At 48.7% G+C, this 25,772-nt stretch overlaps 1 protein-coding gene across 2 annotated transcripts in view; it reads left to right on the plus strand.

Annotated features, from left to right (window-relative positions):
* LIPC (lipase C, hepatic type) overlaps nucleotides 1-24,799 on the plus strand; it is a 135,825-nt gene extending 111,026 nt beyond the window's left edge. For both annotated transcript variants that reach the window (XM_044391048.3, XM_048219665.2), the window contains exons 4-10: nucleotides 725-907; nucleotides 1,465-1,582; nucleotides 4,397-4,630; nucleotides 6,959-7,201; nucleotides 17,185-17,302; nucleotides 18,837-19,055; nucleotides 24,261-24,799. In XM_044391048.3, the coding sequence (XP_044246983.2) occupies nucleotides 725-907; nucleotides 1,465-1,582; nucleotides 4,397-4,630; nucleotides 6,959-7,201; nucleotides 17,185-17,302; nucleotides 18,837-19,055; nucleotides 24,261-24,372 (1,227 nt within the window). In that variant the 3' untranslated portion in view covers nucleotides 24,373-24,799. The remainder of the gene's footprint in view (nucleotides 1-724; nucleotides 908-1,464; nucleotides 1,583-4,396; nucleotides 4,631-6,958; nucleotides 7,202-17,184; nucleotides 17,303-18,836; nucleotides 19,056-24,260) is intronic.
* The last annotated feature ends 973 nt before the right edge of the window (nucleotides 24,800-25,772 follow it).

The following is a 25,772-nucleotide window of genomic DNA, read 5'->3' on the forward strand; positions in this document are numbered from 1 at the left end:
TGCCCACCCTTATTCTCATAAGTGAACTGCTGTTTATCTGTGCAGACACGTCTTCGTTCATGAACCCATCAGGAGGGCCCTGCAAGTGGGTTCTCGAACAAAGTGCACACACAGGAAGATTCTCCATAAACACGTATTGAGCTCCTGCCATGTTCCAACTCATGACGCTTTATTCCCTCAAAAGTGAGCAGACGCAGTGGGCAGGAGAGCGAAGGAGCTGGGATTCAGAGCCGTGGCTCAGCAGGCCTCCCGGAGCGGGGAGGTAGTAGAGGTGACCCTCAAAGTTAGGTCAGCTTTCAGCTCCTGATTACGCAGACTCTTCCATTACATTAAGGCTCCGAAACTCTTAAAATAGGGGCATGTTAAGAAAATGGTTCTCAGTTGGAGGCCAGGGGTAGCCCCCGGGGACATTTGGCAAAGCAACTTGTGGGGGACGAGTGTTGCTGGCACCTGCTTGGGAGAGACCAGAGATGCTGCTAGATAGCCTACAATGCATGGAACAGCCCCCACCACAGAAAGGATCTGGCCCAAAACATCCGTAGTGCCAAGGTCGAGAAACCCCAGTTAAGCCCTTTCTTTTGGAAAGAAGGATCCAGCCTTCACTAGCCAAGAGCTGGGAAAGAAGAAAAAAAAAAAAAAAGGTGAACAGGGAGAAAGCAGAGACTAGTATAGCACCCCGTGTCCCCTCCCGGTTAAGCTGACTACTTTGGGGGCCCACCGGCAGGTGGACCGCTTCCTGGAAAACTGGATCTGGCAGATGGTGGCCGCCCTGAAGTCTGGGCTGGCCCAGCCTGTGAACGTGGGGCTGGCAGACTGGCTCAGCCTGGCCTACCGCCACTACACCGTCGCTGTCCGCAACGCACGCCTTGTGGGCCAGGAGGTGGCGGCTCTCATCCAGTGGCTGGAGGTAAGGCCTGGCCCGCCTTCCTTTCCCCTCCCCTTCTCGCCCTTCTCCCTAGACAGTGAATGAAGCTGGTCTCCTAAGCATCCCAGACAGGAGAACCACTCAGCTAGCTCACAGGAATGGGAGGGCACAGCGTGGAGATGGGACACTGGGGATCCCTCAGATGCCTTGCTTGAACCCCTGTTTTGCAGAACTGTCTTCCTTCCCCCTCCCCCATCCACTCTCTTTTATGCTCACTCCCTTGGATGTGCTAAGGATCTAAACACACCCGTGCACCACCAAACCCACAGAAATGAACAGGAGCACGGTGCAGGGTGTTCACGTCCTGGGAAAGGCAGGCAGGCAGGGGGCAGCAACACCAAGCGGGGGTCCCAGGTAACTGAGCCTGAAAGGTGGGCGCCACCAAGGTGAGAAGCCAGTTTGGGTCAGGAGGCTGAAGTAAGGACCTCATTTGCCACCCGGGACAAAGAACAAGGAGGGGGAGCCCAGAACGAGCTGGACCCACACAAGGTTTCTGTCCAGCAGCTCTCCCCCGTAACCACCTTGCCTCCATCTTCCAGGAATCTGCTCAATTTTCTCGAAGCAATGTTCATCTCATTGGGTACAGCCTGGGTGCCCATGTCTCAGGATTCGCTGGCAGTTACATCGGCGGAAAGCAAAAGATTGGGAGAATCACAGGTAACCACACCGATAACCGACGGCGTGGAGCAGGACCCGCTTCTGCAACATTCCCGTGACTGCCACGCGCCCAGCCTCCTTCGCACTGTCCCAGGCCTGACCGCTGTCCTAGACTGCCTTTCCTCCAGAATTCAGAGTAAATCCCAGCCGCAACTCTTACTGCCTTGCCTCCAATGGGTACCTTGCACAGTCATGCCAAATAGGACCTGAAAAGCAGACTTTCATAACTTTTAACCAGGAAAGAATTTATTTTTCCATATAGTTTTAAAAGCCCAATATGAACAAGTTAAAGGATCACAGCCCAAAATTTGCAGTGACATTGGCCACATTTGTGCCTCAGTTTCCATATTTGTGAAACACATGAGTCTTACTCTGGGACCCATTTGGATTGAGGGAGGGGGCTCCACACTGACTTGGAAACGGCTCCAGATACCCAGGAAGAGCTGGGGTTGTGCAAGAAGGCCTTTCCTCCCAGGCTTCCTTGACGCCGACCTCATCCCCCAATGCTACCCCACAGTCCTGTCTGGAAGAACACATCTGATCGGATTCTTCCCCAGCCAAGTCCCCACAGATATCCATAGGATAAAACTCAGAAAGCCCAGGGGCGCCTGGGTGGTGCAGTCGGTTAAGCATCCTACTCTTGGTTTTGGTTCAGATCTCGGGGTCATGAGATCGAGCCCCACATCAGGCTCTGTGCTCATTGCAGAGTCTGCTTAAGACTTTCTCTCCCTCTCCCTCTGCCCCTCCTCCGGCACTTGCACACATGCTCTCTCTCTCTAAAAATAAATATATTTTTTTAAAAAAAGAAAGAAAGCCAGACAAGGCCCTTCTCAGTGTAGTGTTCCAGAGTTCTGCGACCTCTCCTCCCGCTGCTCTCTTCCTATAGTCCCGGGCTTCCATGAAACTAGGTCTTTCTCTACTTCACAAGAAAACACCTTGGCTTCCTATGTTTCTGAGCCTTTGCATGTCCTTTTCCTTTGCATGGAATATCTATTTTTTTTAAGACTTTATCCATCTATTTGAGACAGAATGAGAGCATGAGAGGGGATAGAGGGAGACGGACAAGCAGACTCCCCACTAAGTGGGGAGCCCAACGCAAGGCTCAATCCCAGAACACTGAGATCATGACCTGAGCCAGAGCCAGACACTCAACCAACTGAGCCACCCAGGCGCCCCTTGCCTAGAATGTCCTACCACAACTTATCCACCCAGCCCCAGTCTACCTACCAAACTCCTACCCATCCTTCAAGACCCATCCTTCAAGACCCAACAATACTTCACAGGCTAAAACAATTCAAAGGATATTTAAGATGAATAGCATTGTTGTGACCTTTCATTGTTTTTTAAGATTTCTTTATTATAGAGAGAGATAGAGAGAGTGGGGAGAAGGGCAGAGCGAGAGAGAGAATCTCAAGCAGACTCCATGCTGAGCGTGGACCCCAACTCGGGGCTCGATCCCACAACCCATGAGATCATGACCTGAGCCAAAACCAAGAGTTGGATACTCAACCACCTGAGCCACCCGGGTGCCCCATGCCCCCATTTTATCAAGTAAGAACATTTTTGGCAGCTAATATCTACTATTACCATTACTTCACCAAAGAAGAGGTCGGTTTTAATGTAAAAAAAAAGACAGAAATAATGGTAGACATTTAAACGAAATAAATTTGTCATTGTGAGAACTCACTTCCTCATCCTTACTTTTTTGACCTTGCTAGTAACTGGGGAGACCTGGTTGACAGGCCGTTATTTGTGCCCCCAGCTCTGTGATTTAACCCTCAATAGGCTGGGGGTGAGCAGACCTCCACAGAAGGCCAGTAAGGCCTATCGCAAGGAACCAGTCCTAGAAGGCTGAGTCAGAATCAGAGAGAGGCAGCACCAGGCCCAGCACCCTCTCCACTCTGGCTGGTGTCGTGGGCCACATCAGGCATTATTAGCCAGGCCCGCTCATGATAGAGGCAGCAGGACAGCTAATTACTCCTGTCATCTCATACTCAGCCCCATGAAGAATGGAATATAAATCACACCAAGACATCTTTCATTTGTAACTATGGATGAGAGCTGGAGACAGGCGCTCTCACTGCCCCCTGTCAATTCCTTCACCCCCAACAGGGATGGAAGCCAGGGCTGATGTGGGACATCAAAGGGTCTTCCAGAGAGGTGAAGGGAGAAAGACAGAGGAAAAATCTTGAGCGCATAAATACTCCCCAATGACCGTCAGCTAGGAGCTGCCACTGGTCTCACGCACACGCATCTGTCACTTGACCAGGGCTCTGAGCAGTCCTATTTGCTCACAACATTTTCACCAGGGAACAGTCACGTCCCAAGGCTGTTTCGGACATTTCAATGAAATGACATTGGTGTGGGAGAAAAGCCAGCTTGTTTAGGGAAATTACTGACAACATACAGGCAAATAAATTCTTTCTCTGATTGGTAGGTTAGAACTACTTACAATAAGCACAGTGGTTTTTTGTATGCAAACAGATGCTCTTGAAAGTAGCTTGAGAGGTACTTAAAATTGATTTGCTTAAATAAATCAAGCATGCCCTCATAACCTTATTCCTACCACTGGATGTTCCTGCAGACCTCTTTCCCCATAGATAATGCACAGCCCATGTCTAATTTTCGGCACCATGAATTACCGTGGTTTTACTGCGAAAGGGTTATAGCAAGATTTTCTAGAGAGAGATTATCCCCTCGGATTTTCTTCTTCCTGCTAGCTCATGAATGTGTAATAGCATCAGAAAGCTAAAAGGAGCATTCTCCTTTCTTCCCCTTGCTCCCACCTAACCCTTACCCTTGCTTTCCCGTCAGCGCTGGATGCCGCCGGCCCTTTGTTTGAGGGATCTTCGCCCAGCGACCGCCTTTCACCAGATGATGCCAATTTTGTGGACGCCATTCACACCTTCACCCGGGAGCACATGGGCCTGAGCGTGGGCATCAAACAGCCCATAGCACACTATGACTTCTACCCCAACGGGGGCTACTTCCAGCCTGGCTGCCACCTCCTAGAGCTCTACAAACATATTACCAAGCACGGCTTAAACGGTGAGAAAGAAGGGCCTGGGAGAGACACAAGCGCGCATTGGCTCACACACCCCCCATACGCGCACGCGGCCCCCAGAACCGGTGAATCTCCAACCCGGTGGGACTCTGGGAAGGATACGGGAACCCAGGGTGTATGGTCACCAAGCCCACTCAGACGGAGAGTGGTAAGGGCTGGGGTCCCTCCAGCAGGCCCTCCTCTTAACTGGCAGTGGTCATTGGAGCCCAAGCTCTGACAATGAGCTGGGGGCACCACCAGGAATCCCTACTTCTTAGCCTCTCCCAGTGTACCCAACAAAGTCTCTCCTGGGGGACGGACTAGCCCTTCTGCAAGTGGAGTCCTGATGCCTGTGGTTATTCCTCCTTCTCCAGAAGCTTCCACACCCAAGGGGCTCCCTGAATTCTGGGCCACATGAGGATGCACTTAGTAGATCCTTGATCGACAGCTGCTTGATCCTTGGTCTGACTAGAGTGGAAGTAAGTCTTCCCCTCCTGTGAGCTTTAATCAGCTGGTCCTACAGGGCCTTGCTGGGATTCTTCCAATTCAAAGTTCAGTTCTAAACATGTGTTTGTCACTTCCTTTATCTCGGGGCAGGAACTGGATTGTGGCATTATCTGGGTTGTGAGACCACTTCTCTCTCAAATCCTAGACTAAAATATTGCACATGGACAACACACAGAGGATTAAAGAACAAGCCTGTCAGCAAAAATCATGCATTCCATGGGTATTCCAACTCTCTCATTACTACAAAATATCATCCTTATGAAAACATGCCAACTCATGCTAAGCCAACTGGAGGCCCCCTCCCCCACCCCATGTACCTCCTTCTCACCTCCATCTGAGAACACGCTCTCCTGTGATTGCGTCACCACCTTCACCTCTCCAGTATCAGAACGACCTTCACACTCAACATTATCTCATTTTGGCTGGACTCCCAGCCTTGCAACCACCTGCGCCTGAGAGAACCTTCTGGGAACTCGCCCTCATCATTCCTCACATGCTCCTCATGTCATTGCCCCTCCAGTCATCCACGGGGCCTGTTCCATTGCGGGCTGACCAACCAGCCCTCCTCCCAGATCCACTTCCTCGCAAAGCTCAACACAGGCCTGGTACGGAGTAACTAGTTGCCTGATAAATACATCTCTCTTTGTGCCGTTTGCTCTTTCGTGCGAACCTTGAAAATGGTGGAACCAAGAACATTTATTTTGCTTGCCCAATTTTGGTGTGGTTTTTCTGGGTTTTCTTCACCTTTAAGTTTAAAAGCAATCCCATTCTGCGGTGGTTCTCGAAAAGCACCTGAACAGAAGGTAATTTGGTAACTGCTTTGCCACCGCAGCCCCACCAGGCTAGGTGAGCTGGAATGAGTTAGTGAATGCCTGTGAAGCTGTTTTCTCTTCTGGGGGAACAGCTGCCTCAAGGGGCTGCGGTGCGATTCAGGAAGCGGACGAGTGAAAGCGCTCAGCATCGTACCTGCCTCATAGCAGGTGCTCAACAAATGCAGCACGAGACCAAGAGCGAGGCGGCCAGTCTTGGCATTTGGCCTTCAGACACTGGGGAAAACAGCTTTTGGCAAAGTTACCTGTGCTGTACCGTCACGTTAGGCACTTTACATACCTTGTGGTGGTTCTTCAACATCCTTGAGAATAATTTATTAAAGATTAGGTTAAGATTTGGAGAGTCTGAAACCAAAAAAAGGTCAAAAATTCAAGGTAGATAAACTTCCTAACCTTGCCGTTTTGGGATAGGCCCATGCACACCTGGTCACCAGGATGTATCCTTCCAGAAGCCAGTCCCCTTGCTGGTTTACAGCCTGGTTACCCACTGGAGGCAATGGCTGCTTGAGGACAGAGGGCAGACGTTGTGGGAGAGGACTCAGCTTTCCCCAGACCACTGGCTGAGCCCCAGGAGGACCTTGGCTCTCATTCACCTGGCGGGGTTAAGAAAAGAGACATTCCGTATGAGCCTGTTCCAGCTAACTCAACCCAAGGCATCCGCACTTGCACATTTTTAGCCATTTAAGACAAAAATATTTTTTTACATAAATCACACTACCCTGTTTTCTTAAATAATTCAGTATTTTCTTAGGGACTTAGGCTTCCAGTTAAAACACTGGGGTGGGGGGGGCCCTCAGGAGCCCCACGGTGCCTGGGGTGATGCCTCTCCACCACGTGACTGAGGGTCCACTCCTGGCGTTTTCAGTCACCAGTGGGCCAGCCTCTGCCCTTCCACCCCTCCTTCCCAACGAGCCGCTAATCTGCGCACGATCCTTCAAGTGGAGGGTACTTCGGAAAATCGAGGGGTGCTAACATGCTTCTTGCCCTGTGTTCCAGCCATCGGCCAGACCTTTAAGTGCTCCCACGAGCGGTCGGTGCACCTCTTCATCGACTCCTTGCTGCACGCCAGCCAGCCGAGCACGGCCTACCAGTGCGGCGATATGGCCAGCTTCAGCCAGGGCCTGTGCCTGGGCTGCAAGCGGGGCCGCTGCAACACGCTGGGCTACCATATCCGCCAGCAGCGGCAGGGCAAGAGCAAGAGGCTCTTCCTCGCCACGCGCGCCCAGTCCCCCTTCAAAGGTGAGTGTGGGGGTGGGGGGGCTCGCCCTGCTCTTTCAGTGTCTCTGAAACCGCAGAGTCCAGACAGCGATGTCCACACAGCCTCTCTCTCTGTTCCCAAGAGTGTGTCCACCTGGCTGCCAAGAGCCAGGAGGAGAAACCCTGATACTTTCTGGAACGATCCTTGGGTGAGGCTCTCTTCATCCAGTTGCATGGTCCCCTAGGATGTTAGATCCTGGAGGCATCTTTAAACCCCAGCTGGGACCCAGTGCTCTCCGGCCCTGTTCACAGCCTCCAGGAAAAAAGAGGCTCCAGGCTGTGTCTGTGGCTCCTCATTTCCTCTGAAGCTGGGATCCGCTGGTCTCATAGGGTAGCACTGTCTTCTTGAGACCCTCCAAAGAGGAAGTCTGGCTTCCAACTTGCCTCACCAGCTCCTCAGCCTCGGGGCAGACAGCGAGCCCCAGGCCCTCTCTGGGCTGAAGCAGAGGTTGGAGCTGTGCCTCTTCGGGGTCTGAAGCCGGCAGAGAAAGGCTCCCCCGAAGCCCGAGTCCTCCAGGAGCGAGCAAGCTGCCATTAACATTTGTCTAAGGCCTGAAACAGCTCCTGAGTGATCTAGCGTCTTGCCGTCTCGCTGCACATGCTCCCGGCACCGGGAGGAGCTCGGCACTGGGCTGTTGGCTAATTACCGCCCAGAATACTTGTCGCTGCAGAAGGTGAACATGTCGTCACCACCACTTTGCATTTGCACAGCATTGTATACAAAACGTTAGATGCAGCCGTCACCTCTTTGTGGTCCCACCACAGCCAAGCAAGGTCGGCAGGGCTGGTTACGATCTCTTTTTCCAGAGGAGGGGAGCGCCGCCTGGGCGGAGTGACCCGCCCATGGCCGCATGGCCTGGAGGGAGGCCAACAGCCAGGTGCATCCGACTCTCGACTCTCGGTCTGTGTTCCTTTTATTGCCACACTCACAAGTTCAAGTTCCCAAGCGACTTATTTTTTAAGCACAGGATTCCTGTTTATCTGAACTTGCGCTCCCCAGCCAGATTTCCCTTCCGCGAAGCCCAGGCATGACAGAAATCCGCTGCGGGCAGCCGATAGCTTCCGAGAACATCACCATGAAGGCAGATCCTTCCTGCCTCGAGGGCCAGTGGGTCCCCTCTGCTGTTTGCCCCTTCAGGGTGGAGGAGAAGGCACCATCCGAAATCAGGCGAGGGAATTTGGACGGGCTCCTGCCTCGGGGAGCTCCCCCACGGCAGGCTGCCAATTAGACACTCATTTGGGTTAAGCAGCCCCTCTTTTAAATGGCAAGGCAAAGCTGCCTGGAGTGATTAAGGCCCTCTGATAAGCACATTTCGCTGGATCTACTTTAAATCATGGCATGTTAGCATTGCTAGAGGCTCTTCTACCCTGCCATTTCACAGACGCAGACACCCAGGCCCAGATGGGGAAAATCTTTTGCCCAGGGACACAGAGTGAATTCCTGGCAGAGTCAGCATTTAGACCTGGACCTGCAAACAACTAGTTGAGGGATTTTTTTTTTTTTTTTTTTTAAACCTCAGGAACCTGCCCCTTGTCTGTTTGTGGAGATGAAGGAGGAAGGAGAGAAGAAGGGGAAGGTTTTGTTTTCTCTTTGAGATCATTTGGGAAGAAAGTGAAGCCACTTTTCACCCTCCAGAGCTTGGGGGTGTTCTAAAGTGAAGCACTTGGTCCAGCTGGAGGACATCTGCTGGGGGCTTGGAGATGGGGGGGGGGGAGGGCAGGCAAGCATGCAGAGAAGGAAGAGGGGAAGGAAGACCGATAGGCACAACCAGGCTGAGTTCCTCCCTTTTGCCAAGGACCTAGGTGCCCGACCACCACACGCCGCTGGTATGAACTCACAGGGGTCCCTTTCCTACGAAGGAGGACCAGAGAACTGCATTCAGGCAGCACCACCCCACCCCAGCAGCTACCAGACACCAGTGTGTTCATCCATTCATTTATTCTTCAAACGTAAATTGAGCCAGAATAGTCAGTCCCTACCTCACGGGGCTCACTGGAGACCAGCCCCCGCCCACACATACAGGCTCAGCACCATCCCAGGACAGGCAGGGGGTCCCTTGGAGACAACACGCGGGTGTCTTTATTGCCAATGATTCACCTTGCTCCAGACTCTTCTGACGTGCTTGGGACCCCCAAGGCCAGTGATATGGAGGCTATCCAGGCAGTCAGGACTGCCTGAAACTGGTCAGAACCCATCCCAGCCCGTAACAGAGGCTCTATGCTGAGCTGTGACCTGCACTGCCCCCTCCCCTTGTCGGGGCCTTCCAAATTCTCTCCCATTCTGCTTCAATCCTTCCAGTGAGCAAAATCCTAATCTGTTCGCTGGTGGAGAGTAGCATCCCTGGAGTCACGTCAAGCTACCCTGGGTATGGCAGGAAATTATCCCCAGCTGAGACTCCACCCATTCCGGAACAGCTGTTCATGGGATGCTGCAATCTGGATAATGCTGTGTTCCCCAGTATGGTAGCTGCGGCTAGCTAAATTACTTAGAATTAAATGCAATCAAACATTCGATTCCCCAATCACCCTAGCCACCTTTCAAGTGCTCAGATACGTGGCTGCCATATTGGAGAGAAATGCATTGCCTCCCTCATCACCGAAAGTTCTGTTGACGGTACTGGCACAGGCCTTTAATCTAGGTCCCATAACTACACCGTTCTCCACCCATCATGGTCATGAGCATCTCTGACTTGGGCCCTCCAAGCGTACTTCCCTGGCATTTGATGAATACTTACAGATTCTTAAAAGAAGAGACTTGCCCAGCCCTGGTTACCGAGAACCCATAATTCATATTTTTCAAGAACATCTAATTGTATGATATATTTTAGTGCAGGATCTGGCTGGGCAAGATAAACATGGCCTCCTGATTGTAGCTTCACAAAGGGTGATTAACTTAGCCCTCATGCCTCTGGCTCCTAAGATATTTCAACGAAACCATCAAAGGGTCTGTTTTCTACAACCAGAGCCCAGTGCCCACTGGGAGAGTACCGCAAGGCAGTTATTACCCACTTCTATTTTCACTCTCCCAAGAAGAGCCTTCACCAATCTGGGAGCCTCATCCCACCTAGGGGAACTTGCTTGAGTACTCTTTCCTTCTGGTTTTCCGACCAACCAGACTCTGACTTGGGGGAATCTGTCTTTGACTTTCCTCCACTACTTCTTTGGAAGGTTTTTGCTAATTTCCAGAAGAGGTCCGCAAAAAGTCCTGGGTGTAGTAGAGACAGGGATTGGGATTGGGACTAGGGAGTGTCCAGAATTTGGCTTTGCTGCCAACTTCATATATGTGACCTTGACCTAGTGACAAAACCTATGCAGGTCTCAGTTTCTTCAGCCACAGAGTGATGGCGTGTGGATGAGCGTGGGGGTGAACCACTAAAATTGGCACCTGTGGGGGTGCAGCTCAGAACCGTGCCTGGTCAATTTGGTACATAGGAAGGGAATAGGTAGGTGTCACTGGGTTAACACCTTCTAGAAGCTGGGCGCTTTTATACGTGCCGTCCCATCGCGTCACATCCTCATGACCACCCTGTTAGAGTGTTCTTGATGCCCATTTTACACATGAGGAAACTGAGCTTCAGAGAGGCTGTGAGTGCTCACGACCACATGGTGGTGGGTGGCAGAGAGTGGACTCCAGGCCCTGAGGGCTCTTATTGCCCTCCCACATGAGGCACCTACGGGCACAGACAGCGGGCAGCAGGATGCCAGTCAGCACAACACTCTACCACACACACATGCACACACAGACACACACACACACACTCCCCCAATCCCACCCCTAGCAGAAGAGGCCACAGAAGAGGCAAACATCCAATCCCATGACATCAGGGTATAGGCGAGGAAAATTTTTCCTCTACCCTTTTTAGGTTCTTTTGGTTGGCCTATTAATTAAGTTCATATAAAACAGATTAACAAGAGAAAATTGGAATTTCATGTGTACTAGAGCCTCACAGAGCTGTGAGAGGTTCAGAGAAGTCAGGCAGTTGAGGCCTATCTGCCATCCTGAGCTAAAGGGAAGGCGGTGGGGCTGTGGGGCTTCAAAGAGAAGGAAGTTAATTCATAGCAAGATGGGAAGAGCAAACGTTTGCGAAACGAATGTTTGTCACACCATGCAGAGACCATGGGGCACAGAGTGGAATCAACAAACAGGCCAGGAGCCCCCCCACTTACCACCCTTCATCCCCCAGACTCTGCAGCTATCTGTGGGGGGAGCTCTCTTCCTGGACTAGGCCCTGATCTAAATTCTTAGAGGCAGATAAACGGGAGGCAAAAAGCTCTTCCTGAGTCTTTTGGGCCTTGATTGTCTTCCACTTAAAACACCCCACGTGCCAAAGTGGCACATGACGAGAGGCTCGTTCTGAAGCACGTCAGGGGTGTCACATACATGGTGCTGTGAAGCCCAAATGTGGCCACCAACGTGAGCACATGGCTGCACAATATACCTGCTTCCAAAACCACCTCGCGGGGTGACCCCTGCGCAGTGCCACCTTCAGGCCTCTCAGTGCCGGGATCTGCAGCCTCCCTCTCGAGTTAGCGGCATCTCATGTCTAAGAACAAGCCCTAGGTGCTGCAAGACAACACGAGAGGTCTCATTCCTCCCATCTTCATGAAAGAAAATCGATACACTGAAAGAAAAAGGCCTCTTTGATGTTTGCAAAGAGAGTCATAGTATCTCCCAGAGCCTGTATCTAATGATCTGGAATGTTTTTCTCCATGAGACAAAAAGAAGAAGAAAAATGAGGAGGAAGAGGAGGAGAAGAAGAAGAAGGAGAAACAAAATATTCTCTCTCCATAAATTCCACAAGCCAATGTCTACAGTGGCTGGCTTATAAAAAGAAGCTTAAGTTGTTTTTTAAGTGGCACCAGTGGGGTTCACATGAGATCGGAATCTGGGGTTTTTAGGGTATTGAACCTCAGGAGCACTCTACTCTCCAGAGGCCTCACATCTCAGCTCTAGGTGGCATTTGCCTGATCTCATTCAGGGTTAATGGACCGTTTCATGCTCTTTATCTTTAAGACCTAAAATAATTTCTCCTGCCTGAACCAAGGAATGCACTGGGCTGGCCCCTTTGCAGTCACAGGATCAAAAGCATTTTTCCTAAATCATTTTTTAAAGTCCTTATTAAACATGTCATGAGGGAAAGTGAGCAAAATTACTCCCACTTTTTTCCTCAATCTTTGTAACAGCATCGTTGTCCTGGGGGGGCAGGGAGAGGGAATGATAGGCAAATTGTCTCGTTTTCTTTTAAAGAAAAACACAAAAATCCAAAATAAGAACATCTCATTAGTTCCCAGTATGAAAGGCTCTTTTATATTTACAAAAATTATGTGATTTCAAGATTTCTCTCCCAAAAAGTGACTTTCTTAGTGCAGGTAATTTGGGACTGCCTGTGCCATCAACCTGCTTAGTTCTACATCCGGGCTTTTGCAGACACAAGGGTGCCCTGATCCCCCACCCCTGTGCCCCTCCACAGCCCACACATCTTTCAGGAGTGCTTGGGAGGCCCGGGGACTCGGGCCCCTCACCACTCCTGCACCTTTGGTTGTTCCAACTTCCTGCGCAGGCCCCGCCCCGGGGAGACTCTGCAGGAAGCCAGGTAATTCTCATTCAAAGGATGGGAAGCTAAAGGGGTCCTGGCAAGCAGACCCTTGGATTTTACACCTTCCCCCAGAATTGTGGAACCGTGGCATCTCGGACGTGGGAATCCATCTCCTACTCACGATTTAAGAACAAAGGAAGACAAAAATCTATCTCCCATCTCCGGCGCAGGCACGTGAGACATTTGTCCCCACTCAGGGGCTAGGCATTCAGGGGACAGGCAGGAAGAATGTGCCGAGGCGATGGCCCAGGAGGGATGTCAGCGGGTGAGGGCTGGCAGGCACTCTGTCTTGGTGGCTTCATTCCAAGAAGGTTTTGACGGCAGCCCTTCCTCAGGGGCCGAGGTTTTGCCATTTGCTTTCAAAGGGCTGATTCAGCTTGTGGAACCAGAACCCCAAGAGACACTGGGGAGGGGATCTTAGAACCCAGACAGACCCCTGGGTTCAAATTCGGCTCCACCTGCACCTCTCTGGGTGACCCTGGACACGTGTCCAAATCTCTACTTCCTTGTCTGTGACCCACCAGAGTATTTGACACCCCCGGGCTAAGAGAAAACAGGACTCTGCTGGCCAAGGCCAGCTCAAGGGAGTGGACGGGCTCCTTCCAGAGGGTGGGCAGGAGGAAGGAAAACCACAGGGCCCTAGCCTTACTTGGTCTTGTGATGAGGACCAAAAACGAGGTAGGCAAAATGCTTAGTATGTAGCCTGGAGCATAGTAGGGTCTCCACAAATGGAGATTCCCAGTTGCAGTTAGTGTCTTGAATGCAGCACGTGTCCTGCCTTATCTTCACACAAAGAGCCCCTGAAGACCCCTTGGTGCACGGCGCACGGTGGGACTCGTGCTGATAGGAGCATTAATAGGACACCAAGACTGCCCTCTGGGAGAGAAGACATGGACATTGATGCCTACGAGACAAGAAGACAGAGAGGACAAGAGTCACAGAAGTGACCCTGCTTTCCAGCTACAAGCTCGTCTAAGAGGCTTCTGGTGGCTTCTGGTCCTCTTGTTTTCTATTCTAATACTTTTTAAAGCTTTTTCTTTTTCTAATAAGAGTCTAATTAGAATACAGGCATATTGTAGAAAACCCATAACTTGCAGGAAAGCGTAAAGAAACATAAAAATGACCCCTCTCTCCTCTCCAAAGATGAGCACTGTTAGGTTTTTATGAATCCCCCTCCTGTACATTCTGTTTTATAAAGTTGGTCTCGTCTTAGACATGCAATTTTGTATCCTGGTTATTGTGTGGGGTTGTTTTGGTTTTTTTTTCTACTTCTTTCATAAGGATTGAAATTGCTCCAAAAATATCTTTTAATGACTTCATAAGAGTAAATCACATGTTTGGGAATATGAACTCGGAATCAGCAGACTCTAGTCTAATTGCAGCTTCCCCAGTTCTTAGCCGCATAACAATGGACAAGTTCCTTAACTTTCCTGAGACCAGCTTCTGCAATTGTAAAATGATGCAGAGGGAGGATAAAGTGGGCACCTTACAAAGTTGTTGTAAAGAGAAATGAGAGATAATTACGTGACGCAACTGGGCTCAGTGTCAGGGACACGATAAAAAGCTAAATGGTAGTTCTCATAACTGTCCTGATTAGTCAGTCCGTAGTCATTCTTCAACTGGTGACTATCTCAGGTGTTGCTGATTGATTTTTAGTTAAACAGCTCTGTTATGACACTCTTGAACTTACATCTCTCTCCATCCTTCAATTTTTTCCTTAGGGGATATAAATCTGTGGTCCCAGCTACAAACACTTAAAAGTTCAAGTTCTGGAGCCAGGTGGCCTGGGCTTACATCCCAGCTATGCTATTTATGAGCTGTGTGATACTGGAAAGGTCACTTAACTTCTCGGTGCTTCAGTTTCCTCCTCTCTAGGAGGTGATGACGGTATCACCTGTTGTGAGGACTAAATGAGATAATAGATGCAAAGTGCCCGGCACAGGTAAACAAAATAAATATTAGCCAGTGCTGTTATCATGCATCCTGCCAATTGCCCTCTTTAAGTCCTCTATCTCCAACAGCTTTTAGCACTGGGCTGAGCACCAGTAGGCTTCCAATTCATACATATGACACTGGATTAAAACTGGTTGCTACAGGTGGTCCTTGAGTATTCTGCAAGATGCCTGCCCTCATTGGGAGGTTAACCCGAGACCAGTCCTTCCGCCCCGTCCTGTCCACATCTGACCCCCACCCCACACGCCTATGGCCTGTATCTTCGAAAGGACCTTTCCTTATGCCTCTGTTCAACTTACAACACTGTCTGCCTGTGACAGGCTTCTCTTGATCGACCCCAAATAGTATACGGCCTCTCAGAGGCTTCTGGGATGTTAGGCCACCCAGGGCTGAAGGACAATTTCTGGAACCTGGGCCCACAGCCCTTCCCTCATTTCTCACCCGCAGCCTCACAGTCCCAAGAGTCTCAAACTACCTTATCCCATGCTTAAGGATCTGAGCCCCTGTGACGCACAGGGCCCTGGGCTAGGTGCCAGATGATGCCCAAGCTGGCTCCTACCTAAAGCAGAAAACTCAGGGCCTATAAAAGTCCACTGTTCGTGTTTGGCTCTTGCCGTGAACATAAATATGCAAAAAGAAACTTTGGTGCTTCAGAGTAAACCCAAGAGACAACCCCAGGCTCATAAGCAAGTCTACCACAAAACCTAAATGAGAAGGTTGGTTTAGGCCAAAGGGGAGGGTTGTGCAAACAACCCAGAATCCCAGGGAAACAGGCAGCCCGGGACACCGCAGCTGGGGCGTTGGCAGCACGCCACCCGTAGCAGCTGCGGCTTGGTTCGTGTGTAGCGACCAACCTCCCGTGGCTGTGGGGCATTTGGTAGGTAGTAGATTGCCTCATGAAGACGACGAATTTCCACGTGCCGGGTGTATGGGATGGATGAACAAGGGGCTAGTGCCGTGATCTATGCTTTCTCGTGGGAATTCTCCTGCCACACAGCTTGAAACTCAGGTCTTGGATTCTCAGAAGCGGCTTCCATCTTGCTAAATGGTAATACACACCATGTTACTCCCAAGCCAACTGTCGGTTCATTCATCCCACCAGGTTTGGTAGACACCTACATCATGGAAGTCACTGTATCAGGATTAGTGGATTAATCATTACCTAGAACAGGAAAGGCAAATACACAGCAAGCATCCCATAAATCCCTCTCCTCTGCCCGATGCAGACACCAGTCCTTCCAAGAGCCCGGGTGTAGCCTCGGTACCCGTCTCCACATAGGGCTCTGGGCAGTCCAATCGATTAAGCGGAACTGGCATCCCATATGAAACCTGTTTGCCATCTTGGAACTAAAACAGTACAGGCACGTAGAGAATCTGGAGACAGCAAGAGACAGAAGTCCAAGCAGTCCTTTCATTTTGGAATGAAGTGGGGTAATTGCAAGAACAGCCCCATAGACGGTTGGTGTGACAACATAGCGTAAGTCAAGGCCATCCTAGGAGCCTTAGCAATAGGCCCAGGCTAAGCGACAGACTCTGCTATGTGACCTTGAACAAGTCCCTTCCCTTCTTGGGCCCCGGTTTTCTTATTTATAAAATGGGGATGATGACAACAATACCTCGTAGGGTTCTTATGATGAGTGAATGACAAGAAGTAGTGCAAAGTGTTTAGTAAGACGTGTGTAATAGTAAGCGATTTGCTTTTATGAATTAAATATAGACTGTATTTAGGTAAAGAAGAGTAAAATAAGTTACCCTCTCCTACACAAGCCAGTAGAGGGACGTTCTGAACATTTGATAAGATGGAAACATTTTAGGCCCAAGTGCTAGAACTAGAGTTGTCTTATTTCCATCAGAGAATGTGCCTGTTGAACCCCACAGGGCTAGTGCCCAGAAACTGCCCCAGAATACAGAGATGTGGTCATTGGGGCATATGCTCCTGAACCAGGGCTCTGTGCATCCCCAAACAGACCCCACCAAACAGAAGCAAAAGTTAAAAATTGCAATGCGTTCTCTTGCCTTCGTGGGGTGCCTAAAAGCGATAATATCCTTCAATTTATGAAAGGGAACTCTTGCCAAATACACGGAGTAGTCCAACAGGACTGTACCCAGAAGTGGGTGAAGATGCTAGGTATACCATGTTCCTATTCTGCCGCCTTCTGTTAGGTAATTCTTATGATATTACCAACACACCATATGCCCTCTGTAAACATTCTGTACAGACTGAGAAGAAAAAAGAAAAAAATTTAAAGCATTCATAATCTCTCCATCGGGGGGAAACAAAAGTTGGTTATCTATCCATCCAGACTTCTCCCTTTGCATTTTTAAATTTTAAAAATATGAGATTTTTAATTAAAAAAAAAATCCTATTTAAATTCTCTTTCTCCCTCCCTCTCCCCCTCCACCTCCTCTCTTTAGTGTATCATTACCAGCTCAAGATCCAGTTCATCAACCACCTTGAGAAGCCAGTAGAACCAACTTTTACTATGACATTCCACGGAACAAAAGAGGAAAACCAGAAAATTACCATCACTCTGTGAGTATAAGGTGCAGCCCCGTCTATGGTGATGACACGCGACTTCTTCTCACAGGGTCTAAATGGACCCCGTACTTTTCAGGGGCCAGGCCAGACACAGTTCTCTTCTCAGCCCATATGACTGTCCCAAACACCTGTCAGATGGATGTCCCCCCCAAACCCAGCACCTTATCATCCCTCCTCGGCCTCACCCGGTCCCACAGATTGCTTGATGGTGAAATTACCTGTGTTTACGATGGGTTCGTTGTGAGGCGAGCTGAGGGGAGAGGGAAGCCAGAGGTGGCCAAGTCCGTCGTCCACAGCGCAGGAAGAAGAGCCAGGCCGGAGGAGCTGGGAGGGCTGGAGCAGGCATCTGCGGGATGGCCCTGAGCTCCTTTCCAGTGAGGTCTGAAAACCATAACCCAGAAATACAACTGGTTTCAACTTGGCACAAATGTCCCATCTCAGTCAGCCTGCACTGCCAGCCCTGCCCATCTGTCCTTTGCCCTGTTACACACCTGCTCGCAACACGAACAGTGGCCTCATGCCTCCCTCGGAGGCTCCCCAGCCTTCCTGATCAGAAAGAGGCTTTTTCTCTGCATCTCGACCCTCAGTGTGGCCTCTTCCTGGGAAGTGACACTAGCCCTCCGCCCACTCCAGCGATAGTCCTCAGCTTCCAGAAGGTCTCCCCGAGCTTTGGATCTCTGGTCACCACACTGATTCCATCGTTCAGCAATTAGTAGTCAGTGCTCTGCGTCAGAGGTAGAGAGGACCCCAGCCCTGCGATGCTCACAGCCTAGCAGGGTGGATGGGCTCCTAAGCAATGCTTCACAACATCCTGCAGGAAGAGTTCCGATGAGCCGCGCAGAGGCTCTTCATCCACCTGTCTCTCCCTAAATCCAGTGTTACCTTTGCACCGTCCCAGATCTCTCCTGGGGAACAGCTCCACCGTGGAAAGGGCATTCAGCCGCTCCGCGAGGGCTGGGACGGGTTAATGTCTTGGAGAGATTAGTCAGTAAGGCTGCTAACGATGCTTAAGGATCTGCACTTAAATCTTGCTCCAAACTGGTGCGTCCCTTTAACATGTGGTTTTCTCTTACTGTTAAACTTTGTTGTTTCTATTTGTACGGGGAGAAAAAAAAAAGCATGAGCGGGGAGATGAGTGTGGGGTGGCTCTAGTGTGTTAATATTACAAACCTCCAGGGAGCTGAACTGCCCAGAGGTCTGACCAAAAGCCCACTGTCTTCTCAGGGGCGGTTTTCCTGATTTGTTAACGTCGAAGCTGGGAAGCCTGAGCTCAATAGGGTTACCAGATTCATATGGCAGAACTCCGGAGCCTCTTCATATGCTAACCCAGAAAACCATGTTTTCCCAGTATCAGTGGTCTGGCCCACTCCCTGCTGTTTCTATTAACAGTATGTCCCACAGCAGTTTGGAAAATGCAGCAGAAAAGACCTTCCCAAGTCACTCAGGCAAACCCAACACAGCCGGAATGTGCCCACCGTGACTTTGCTGTTACAAATAAACTAGGTCTGATTTCCTTTGTATCTTTAAGGGATGAAGAAATTACTAGTAATAAGACCTATTCCTTTCTTATTACGTTGGATGTGGATATCGGCGAGCTGACCATGATCAAGTTCAAGTGGGAAAATGGGGCAGTCTGGACCAATGTCTGGAACACGGTCCAAACCATCATCCCATGGAGCAGAAGGCCCCTGCACTCAGGCCTTGTTGTAAAGACCATCAAAGTCAAAGCGGGAGAAACCCAGCAACGGTGAGTACTGACTCAACCTCCCCTGATAGCTATCGGGCATCTTCGCGTGCCAGCACCTCCACAATTAACCCTTGCATTTATATCATAAAGTGGGCACTGTCATGTCCTAATGATGGCACAGAGGTGCTCAGAAAGGTGAGTGCACTGGGTGTTATACACAACTAATGAATCATCGAGCCTTACATCGAAAACCGGGGATGTACTGTATGGTGACTAACATAATATAATAAAAAATCATTATTAATAAAAAAAATAAAATAAAATAAAATAAAATATAAGAAGAGGGAAAAAAAATAAATAAAAAAAAAATTAAAAAAAAGAAAGGTGAAATGACCATCCCGAGTTCACACAGCCATGGGCAGAAGGATCAGGATTTGCACCCAGGTCTTCTGACTCCCGGCCTAGCCTCTTCCCCTGCCTGTGGTTCAGAGCTACCTGCCTCGGAGTCTGAGAACCACCTCACTGGCCCAGCGCTTTTCAAACTTCGGCTGGATTGCCAGGAGATGTTTGTGGGCGCCGCAGTCCAAGGACTGCACTTTGAGTGGCAAGGACCAAGATGGGACTTTTCCTTTTTGCGGCTCACCCAGAGAAATGCTTTCAACCAGATCACAGTCTCGAAATCCCATTCGGTGGGGGCGCCTTTCAAATCTTAGCGTGCCAAAGGGTCACTGGGGAGCTTATGAAAGAGGCAGGATTCCTGAAGCCACCTGCAGACCTTCTGACGCACGGTGGTCTGTGAAGGGACCCAGGACCCACATTTGCTAATAAAAGCCCTAAGAAATTCTGATGTGGACCGACGGAGTATTCTTAAGGAGCTCTGCTCTGTGCGATTTAATGTCTCCCTTGGTCCCAAAGTCTCCCAGGGACAATAAGGGGTTGGGGACAGAGTAAGACACAAAAGAAAGAGACAGTGGTCCAGCTGCCCCCTCAGTCCTGTCGGCAAAGGGATGCCCAATATTTTGCCATGGCAACTCTGCTTTTCTACAGTTCTGCACTTCCCCATGAAAGGAGAATTCTGTCCCTCCCCAGACCCTTCCTCCTCCTCCCCGTCGTGTTCAGGAAACTTGTCTCTCCTCTCCCACCTTCCTTTGTTGGGAAGCCCATTTCTCTCTCCAGCTTGTCTCTAATAGAGATGGAAAACAGCAGGCCTCTCACCTCTGAACTATGCTCCTCCCTCACCCCCCGGCTGCACAGCCAGGAGCGGCCCGTGGTGGATTTATGCCCCCAACTCCCTTATACAACAGCGCTCTGAGATTTTATCTCCCTGGGATACAAAATCCTGGCAATTACTAAGAGCATACTCTGCAGCCTGCCAACAGATTTCTCCACATGATCAATTTGAGAAAATTAAATTGCTTCTCTCCTCTGAGACACTTAGCTATTCTTGCATGACTTTCTGGCCCTTTAGAAGAGCTCTGCGTCTGACAGCCTCCCCTCCCCACAATCCCTCAGCTCGAGGGTCATTCCTCAAGCCTAGTGGCTGTTCACCATGACAATTCTCTGTGACTTGACCTGAAAGGCTGTATAAAACATGCCACAACCTTCTCACTGGTGCTTACGCACAAGGTTCTGAAGAAGGAAAGAGCAGAGGGGAGGGAATGGCGCCTCCAGAGCTCCCACTGCACGGAGGGCACGGAACCACGTCTAGAGGGTTAGTCTCATGGAACCTTCTTCCCAATGATGCTCGGAAACGGGCAGTATTGGCTGTGCAGATGAGGAAGCTGGGGCTCACAGAACTGACACAGCTCGGGGGCATTGCTGATAACTGTCCGAGCCCAGATCTGACTCAGGGTTTGGCTGGCGCCTTGCCCTTTTGCTGCCCGTGCACTGTTCCCATGAGTTCCTTCCTCTGTTCATCTTGGCCCCGTGAATCTGACTTTCCTTAGTCTAAACCAGCAGAGTTTCAGGACTGAGCATTCCTACATCTGCACATCAGACCCTTACTCGGAGCTGGAGTACGTGCTGAAAAAGGAGGCGGGCTGCTGGGACGTGGAGCTTTTTAAGCTGCAAGTACTCAGTGGCTCCCATGTGTCTTCACAGCATGAGGTACCACTGGGGGAGACTGAAAACACAACAAACAAACACAAAACTGAGTGTGGCCCTTGGCAGAAAGAAATTCCAGGACGTGATTAGGAAAACAAGATGCACTAATTTTACTAATAACATGTTCCTTCCCAGTGCTTCTCAAACCTTAACATGTCCACGAATCATCTGGGAATCGTGTTAAAATGCAATTAAAACGTGGGTGGGGTGGGGCCTGACATCCTGCATCTCTCACAAGCTCCCAGTTGCGGCTGCTGCTGGCGCACGGACCACACTTCGCATAAGTGAAGGTCTAGCACTGCATGGTCTAGGAAGCCTAGAAGGAAGACAGCAGTTCCATGGGGCTGCCCGCAACATGCAGTGGGGAGGCCAGGCGATCCCAGAGAGCCAGGCAGCGCGCAGAGCAATACAGTAGGCCGACTCCGATGGCCGGCATCTGCCAGCACTAAGCTCAAGTTCCACTTGCTGCTCACCCTCCTGGAGCCTTGGACGCTAATTGCACCTCTCGGAGACTCAGTTCTTCAGCGATAAATGGAGTTCATAATACGTATCTCCTGAGACCAATGACAAACTACCAATTTTTGACTCCCTCTACAAACCATAATCCCAGAGTCAGGATGCAAATATGCAACCTCACACTCTTTATCTCTCTGCTAACTACAAGGCACAAAAATGGTTAAGGAACTCACTCTGCCTCCACGGGAGGAATTCCATGAGCGGTGATTTTCTCTTTCAGAGGCACAAAGTCAGGGATGAGAGGGCCTGTTGTGGTTGAAGAGACAGAAGAGAAAACATTGGTTCTACAGCAGGACATCCAAAGCGATCAGCTACACATAATGAGAAAATGTTCAATTTCCACATAATCACATAAATGCAAGACAAAAATCAATGAAATGATCTCTGGTCACCCATTAGCTTGGCAGGAATTAAAAAACAGACGACATCGAGAGTTGATAAAGATGTGGAGAACCAGGCAATCTCATACACTATTTGGAGGAGTGCAAATTACAGAGCTTCTGCAGAATTTCATTCAACAACTTAACATTTAGTGAGCACCTAGCTTATACCAGGCACTGTTGTAGCCACCAGGCAGGGAACAGAATAGACAAAGGCCTCGATCTCATGGAGCTTACATTATCAAAATTTTAAATATACATAATACGCAGAATTTTAACTCCAGGTGTCGATCCTGGAGAAATACTCAAAATAGCCACAAAAAGCAAACATGTACAAAAATGTTTGTTGCGGTCCTATCTGTAAATAGTAAACCATCAGGAAAATCGCCATGTCCATCAGTAGGAAAATGGGCCTAATGCACTGTGGTACATGCACACGATGGAATATAGTGCAGGAGGTGAAAAAGAATGAAACAGAGTCATATGTAGTGAGATGAACAGGTCTCCAAGTCCATTAATTGATGGATTGATGGCAATGAAAAATGCCAGAAAAATACATACATTATAACCTCACTTTAATTAAGAATTCTTTATGTTTGCATATGAACATCAATATACGTGTAAATGCATAGAAATAGGTCTGGAGATGGGGCACCTGGGTGGCTCAGTCAGTTGAGCATCCAACTCTTGATTTCGGCTCAGGTTATGATCTCAGGTTGTGAGATTGAGCCCCACATGGGAATCTGCGCTCAATGGGGAGTCTGCTTAAGAGTCTCTGGTTCCTTTCTCCCTCTGCCCCCCCAAATAAATAAATAAATCTTAAAAAAAAAAAAAGGAAAGAAAGAGAGAAAGAAAGAAAGAGAAAAAGAAAAAGAAAAAGAAAAAGAAAAAGAAAAAGAAAAAGAAATAGGTCTGGAGAGACATAAACCAAACCAGGAAAGTGGAGGGGAATGATATTGGTGAAGGGTGATGGCAAAGAGGACCTTTAGTATTTGACTTCATTAATTTCTTTACCATTTGAATTTTTCAAAATTGCATTCACAAACTATTCATAGTTTTTTAATTTCAGCTTTTTGAAATTTTAGGCTTATTGAGATATAATTGACAATTAAAATTAAGATATTTAAAGGGTACATCACTGTGATTTGATATACGTATACATGTGAACAGCTCGCCCCACCCAGTTATCTAACACACCCATCACGTCACGTATATAACACAGTGTTATCAACTGTAGTCACCCTGTTTTACATTAGATCCTCTGACCTTATTCATCTTATAGCTGAAAGTTCATATCCGTTTACCAACCTCTCCCTATCCTCCCCTCCCCTGGCCCCTGGGAACCACTTTTCTACTCTGTTTCTATGAATTTTACTTTTTTGGGGGGGTAGATTCCACGTATAAGTGATATCCTGCAGTATTTGTCTTTCTCCATCTGACTTATACACTATTTTAATTTAAAAAGTCTGATTTAATGAAGACTTGACCTTAGATGCAATACAAAAAAAATAAACAAACATAAAAAAGGAAACAAAAAAACAAAAGAAAAAGAAGAAAGAAGAAAAAGCTATAAACTAGAATTCTTTGTCACTATTGATAATTTTTTTCCTAGTAGATGCAAGCTAGCAACACAAAACAGCAGCTCAGTCCAAGCTAACGAGCAGAGCAGTGAAAGCAGTGTAAGGCTTGGTCTCCAACAGAGACCCAAAACACAGAGCGATGTCCTCTCTAGCCGGACAGCATCTGCACCAATAAGAGGAAGGGGCTGGGCTTACAGGGCTGAGCCCAGCAGAGGCTGGTGACAGTGGCCTCGTGCCCAGGGACCTTTAAGAACAGCACTGACAAACTGGAACGTGTCCAAAGAAGGAAGGCTGCGGAGAGAAGCCTGCCTTGTGAGGAACAGTTGAGACTGCGAATGTTTGCCCTGGAGTCAGGGCAATGCAGTGAAAGGAACAATAGTTACCCTCAAATCTTTGATGAGCTGTGGTTGGGGAGAAAAAAGGAGAACTGCCCCGAGGACTTTCTGTTCTTACTGAGCTGCAATCACCCCAGTGCAGAGCCCCGGGAAGCGGCCTTACACTGATTGCTTTCACTGGCTTGGGTTTTATTTTTCTCTGAAGTTCTGAAAATACATGTGCACATAAGAATCCAATTTTTAAAAAAATAGCATGCATCACATAAATTGAGTTTTTATTTGCAAAGGATGGAACACTTCAATAAGTTCCATCTAAAAGTTAATGCTGTGTTTGCTCTGTTTTCTACTCAGAATGACCTTTTGCTCAGAAAACATGGATGGCCTACAGCTCCACCCAACCCAGGAGAAAACCTTTGTGAGATGTGACGTAAACTCTAAAAAACTGAAGAGGAAGATCAGATGAGCTTTAACGAAGATCCAGCGTGAAGAATAAACGATTTTCTTCCTCATCTGGATTGGTTACTTTATTTGGAAACCCAAGTTATATAAACAATCTTGCATAAAGTTTAAACAAAGTTTAGGTTTAAAGGGGGAGTATGTTTCACTATTCTAAACCGAGCTTTTAGAAGCTTTATTATGTAACTGTATTCAAATATTTGTGTAACAAAAAATTTCCTGATTGTATCTCCGATTAAATGGCAATATATGCAAATATAAGTACAAATAAGAGCCATTTTAGATTCATTGTCCTAATTTACAATGTCTTTTACAGTTAAGTCAAATTCCCCATATTTCCTTCCTAGCTTATTCTGATCCGTTTTTTGAATCATGCTGGAAAGGTGCTTCTTTATGACAGAACTCATGTTTCAATAAAATGAAGTTCCAATTAATCACTAGTCGTATGTCCCCAAGTACACATGCTCTAAGACAATTCAGCTCACTAAAAGGAGAAAAATTCTAATTAAGCTAATAGCTGCCATCATACAGATTATATAATTATTTCACGGAATCAAACCAATAAAAGTAGAATGCTCCTAAAACTGCTAATAGCAAGACGAAAGCTGGACAGTTGGTCATTTTAACAATTAAATTACTATTGCGCTAAACCCACAATCTTTCTCTCTTACTAATGCTTGCGCCAAAAGCTAATGGAAAACTTACCTCAAAGAGTTAGATACCAGATTTCAAACGGTCCGATAAATGAAGTCATGTTTTAACCAGCAAATTCCATCACAAAGCAGGTGAAGGAAACACTAGACGTGGTCATGATTTGTGTATGTGTTGCAAGTAACTCAAGAGAGGAAGAGCCCAGCGGGCGCACTGGCTACGTGACGTGACGTCACGTGGGTTCCGCTCCGCACAGCTCCCCGCGCCGGCTCTGCGGCAGGGCGGGGCGAACCAGAGCCGGAAGCGCCAAATCCCGAAGCCACGCCCACCTCTGATGGACTCAATTTAACGTGGTCTTACACGAGGGCGCCTGGGTGGCTCAGTCGGTGAAGCGTCCGCCTTCAGCTCACGTCCTGACCTCAGGGGCCTGGGCTCCCTGCTCAGTGGGAAGCCTGCTTCTCCCTCTACCCTTCCTTCCTGCTTATGATCTCCCTCTCTCTCTCAGATAAATAAAATCTTTAAAAAAAGTAAAGAAAGATTGTCTTACACAATTCGCTTTTATTTCCCTTGGGAAGACCCATAAAACTAAAGGATGGGGGTGGGGAGAAAGAAGAGCTTGGTCAATGTTGCCTCCTGTCCTGAATGCTGATCCTGCCTGCAGAAACCGCACTTTAAAAAAAAAATTATTATTATTATTTCTTTGTTTCAGAGAGAGAGAGAATGAGCGGGGAAAGGGGCAGAGGAAGAGGGAAAGAA

Source organism: Ursus arctos, unplaced genomic scaffold, assembly GCF_023065955.2.
Source record: "Ursus arctos isolate Adak ecotype North America unplaced genomic scaffold, UrsArc2.0 scaffold_36, whole genome shotgun sequence".
In the NCBI taxonomy this organism is placed as follows: Eukaryota; Metazoa; Chordata; class Mammalia; order Carnivora; family Ursidae; genus Ursus; species Ursus arctos.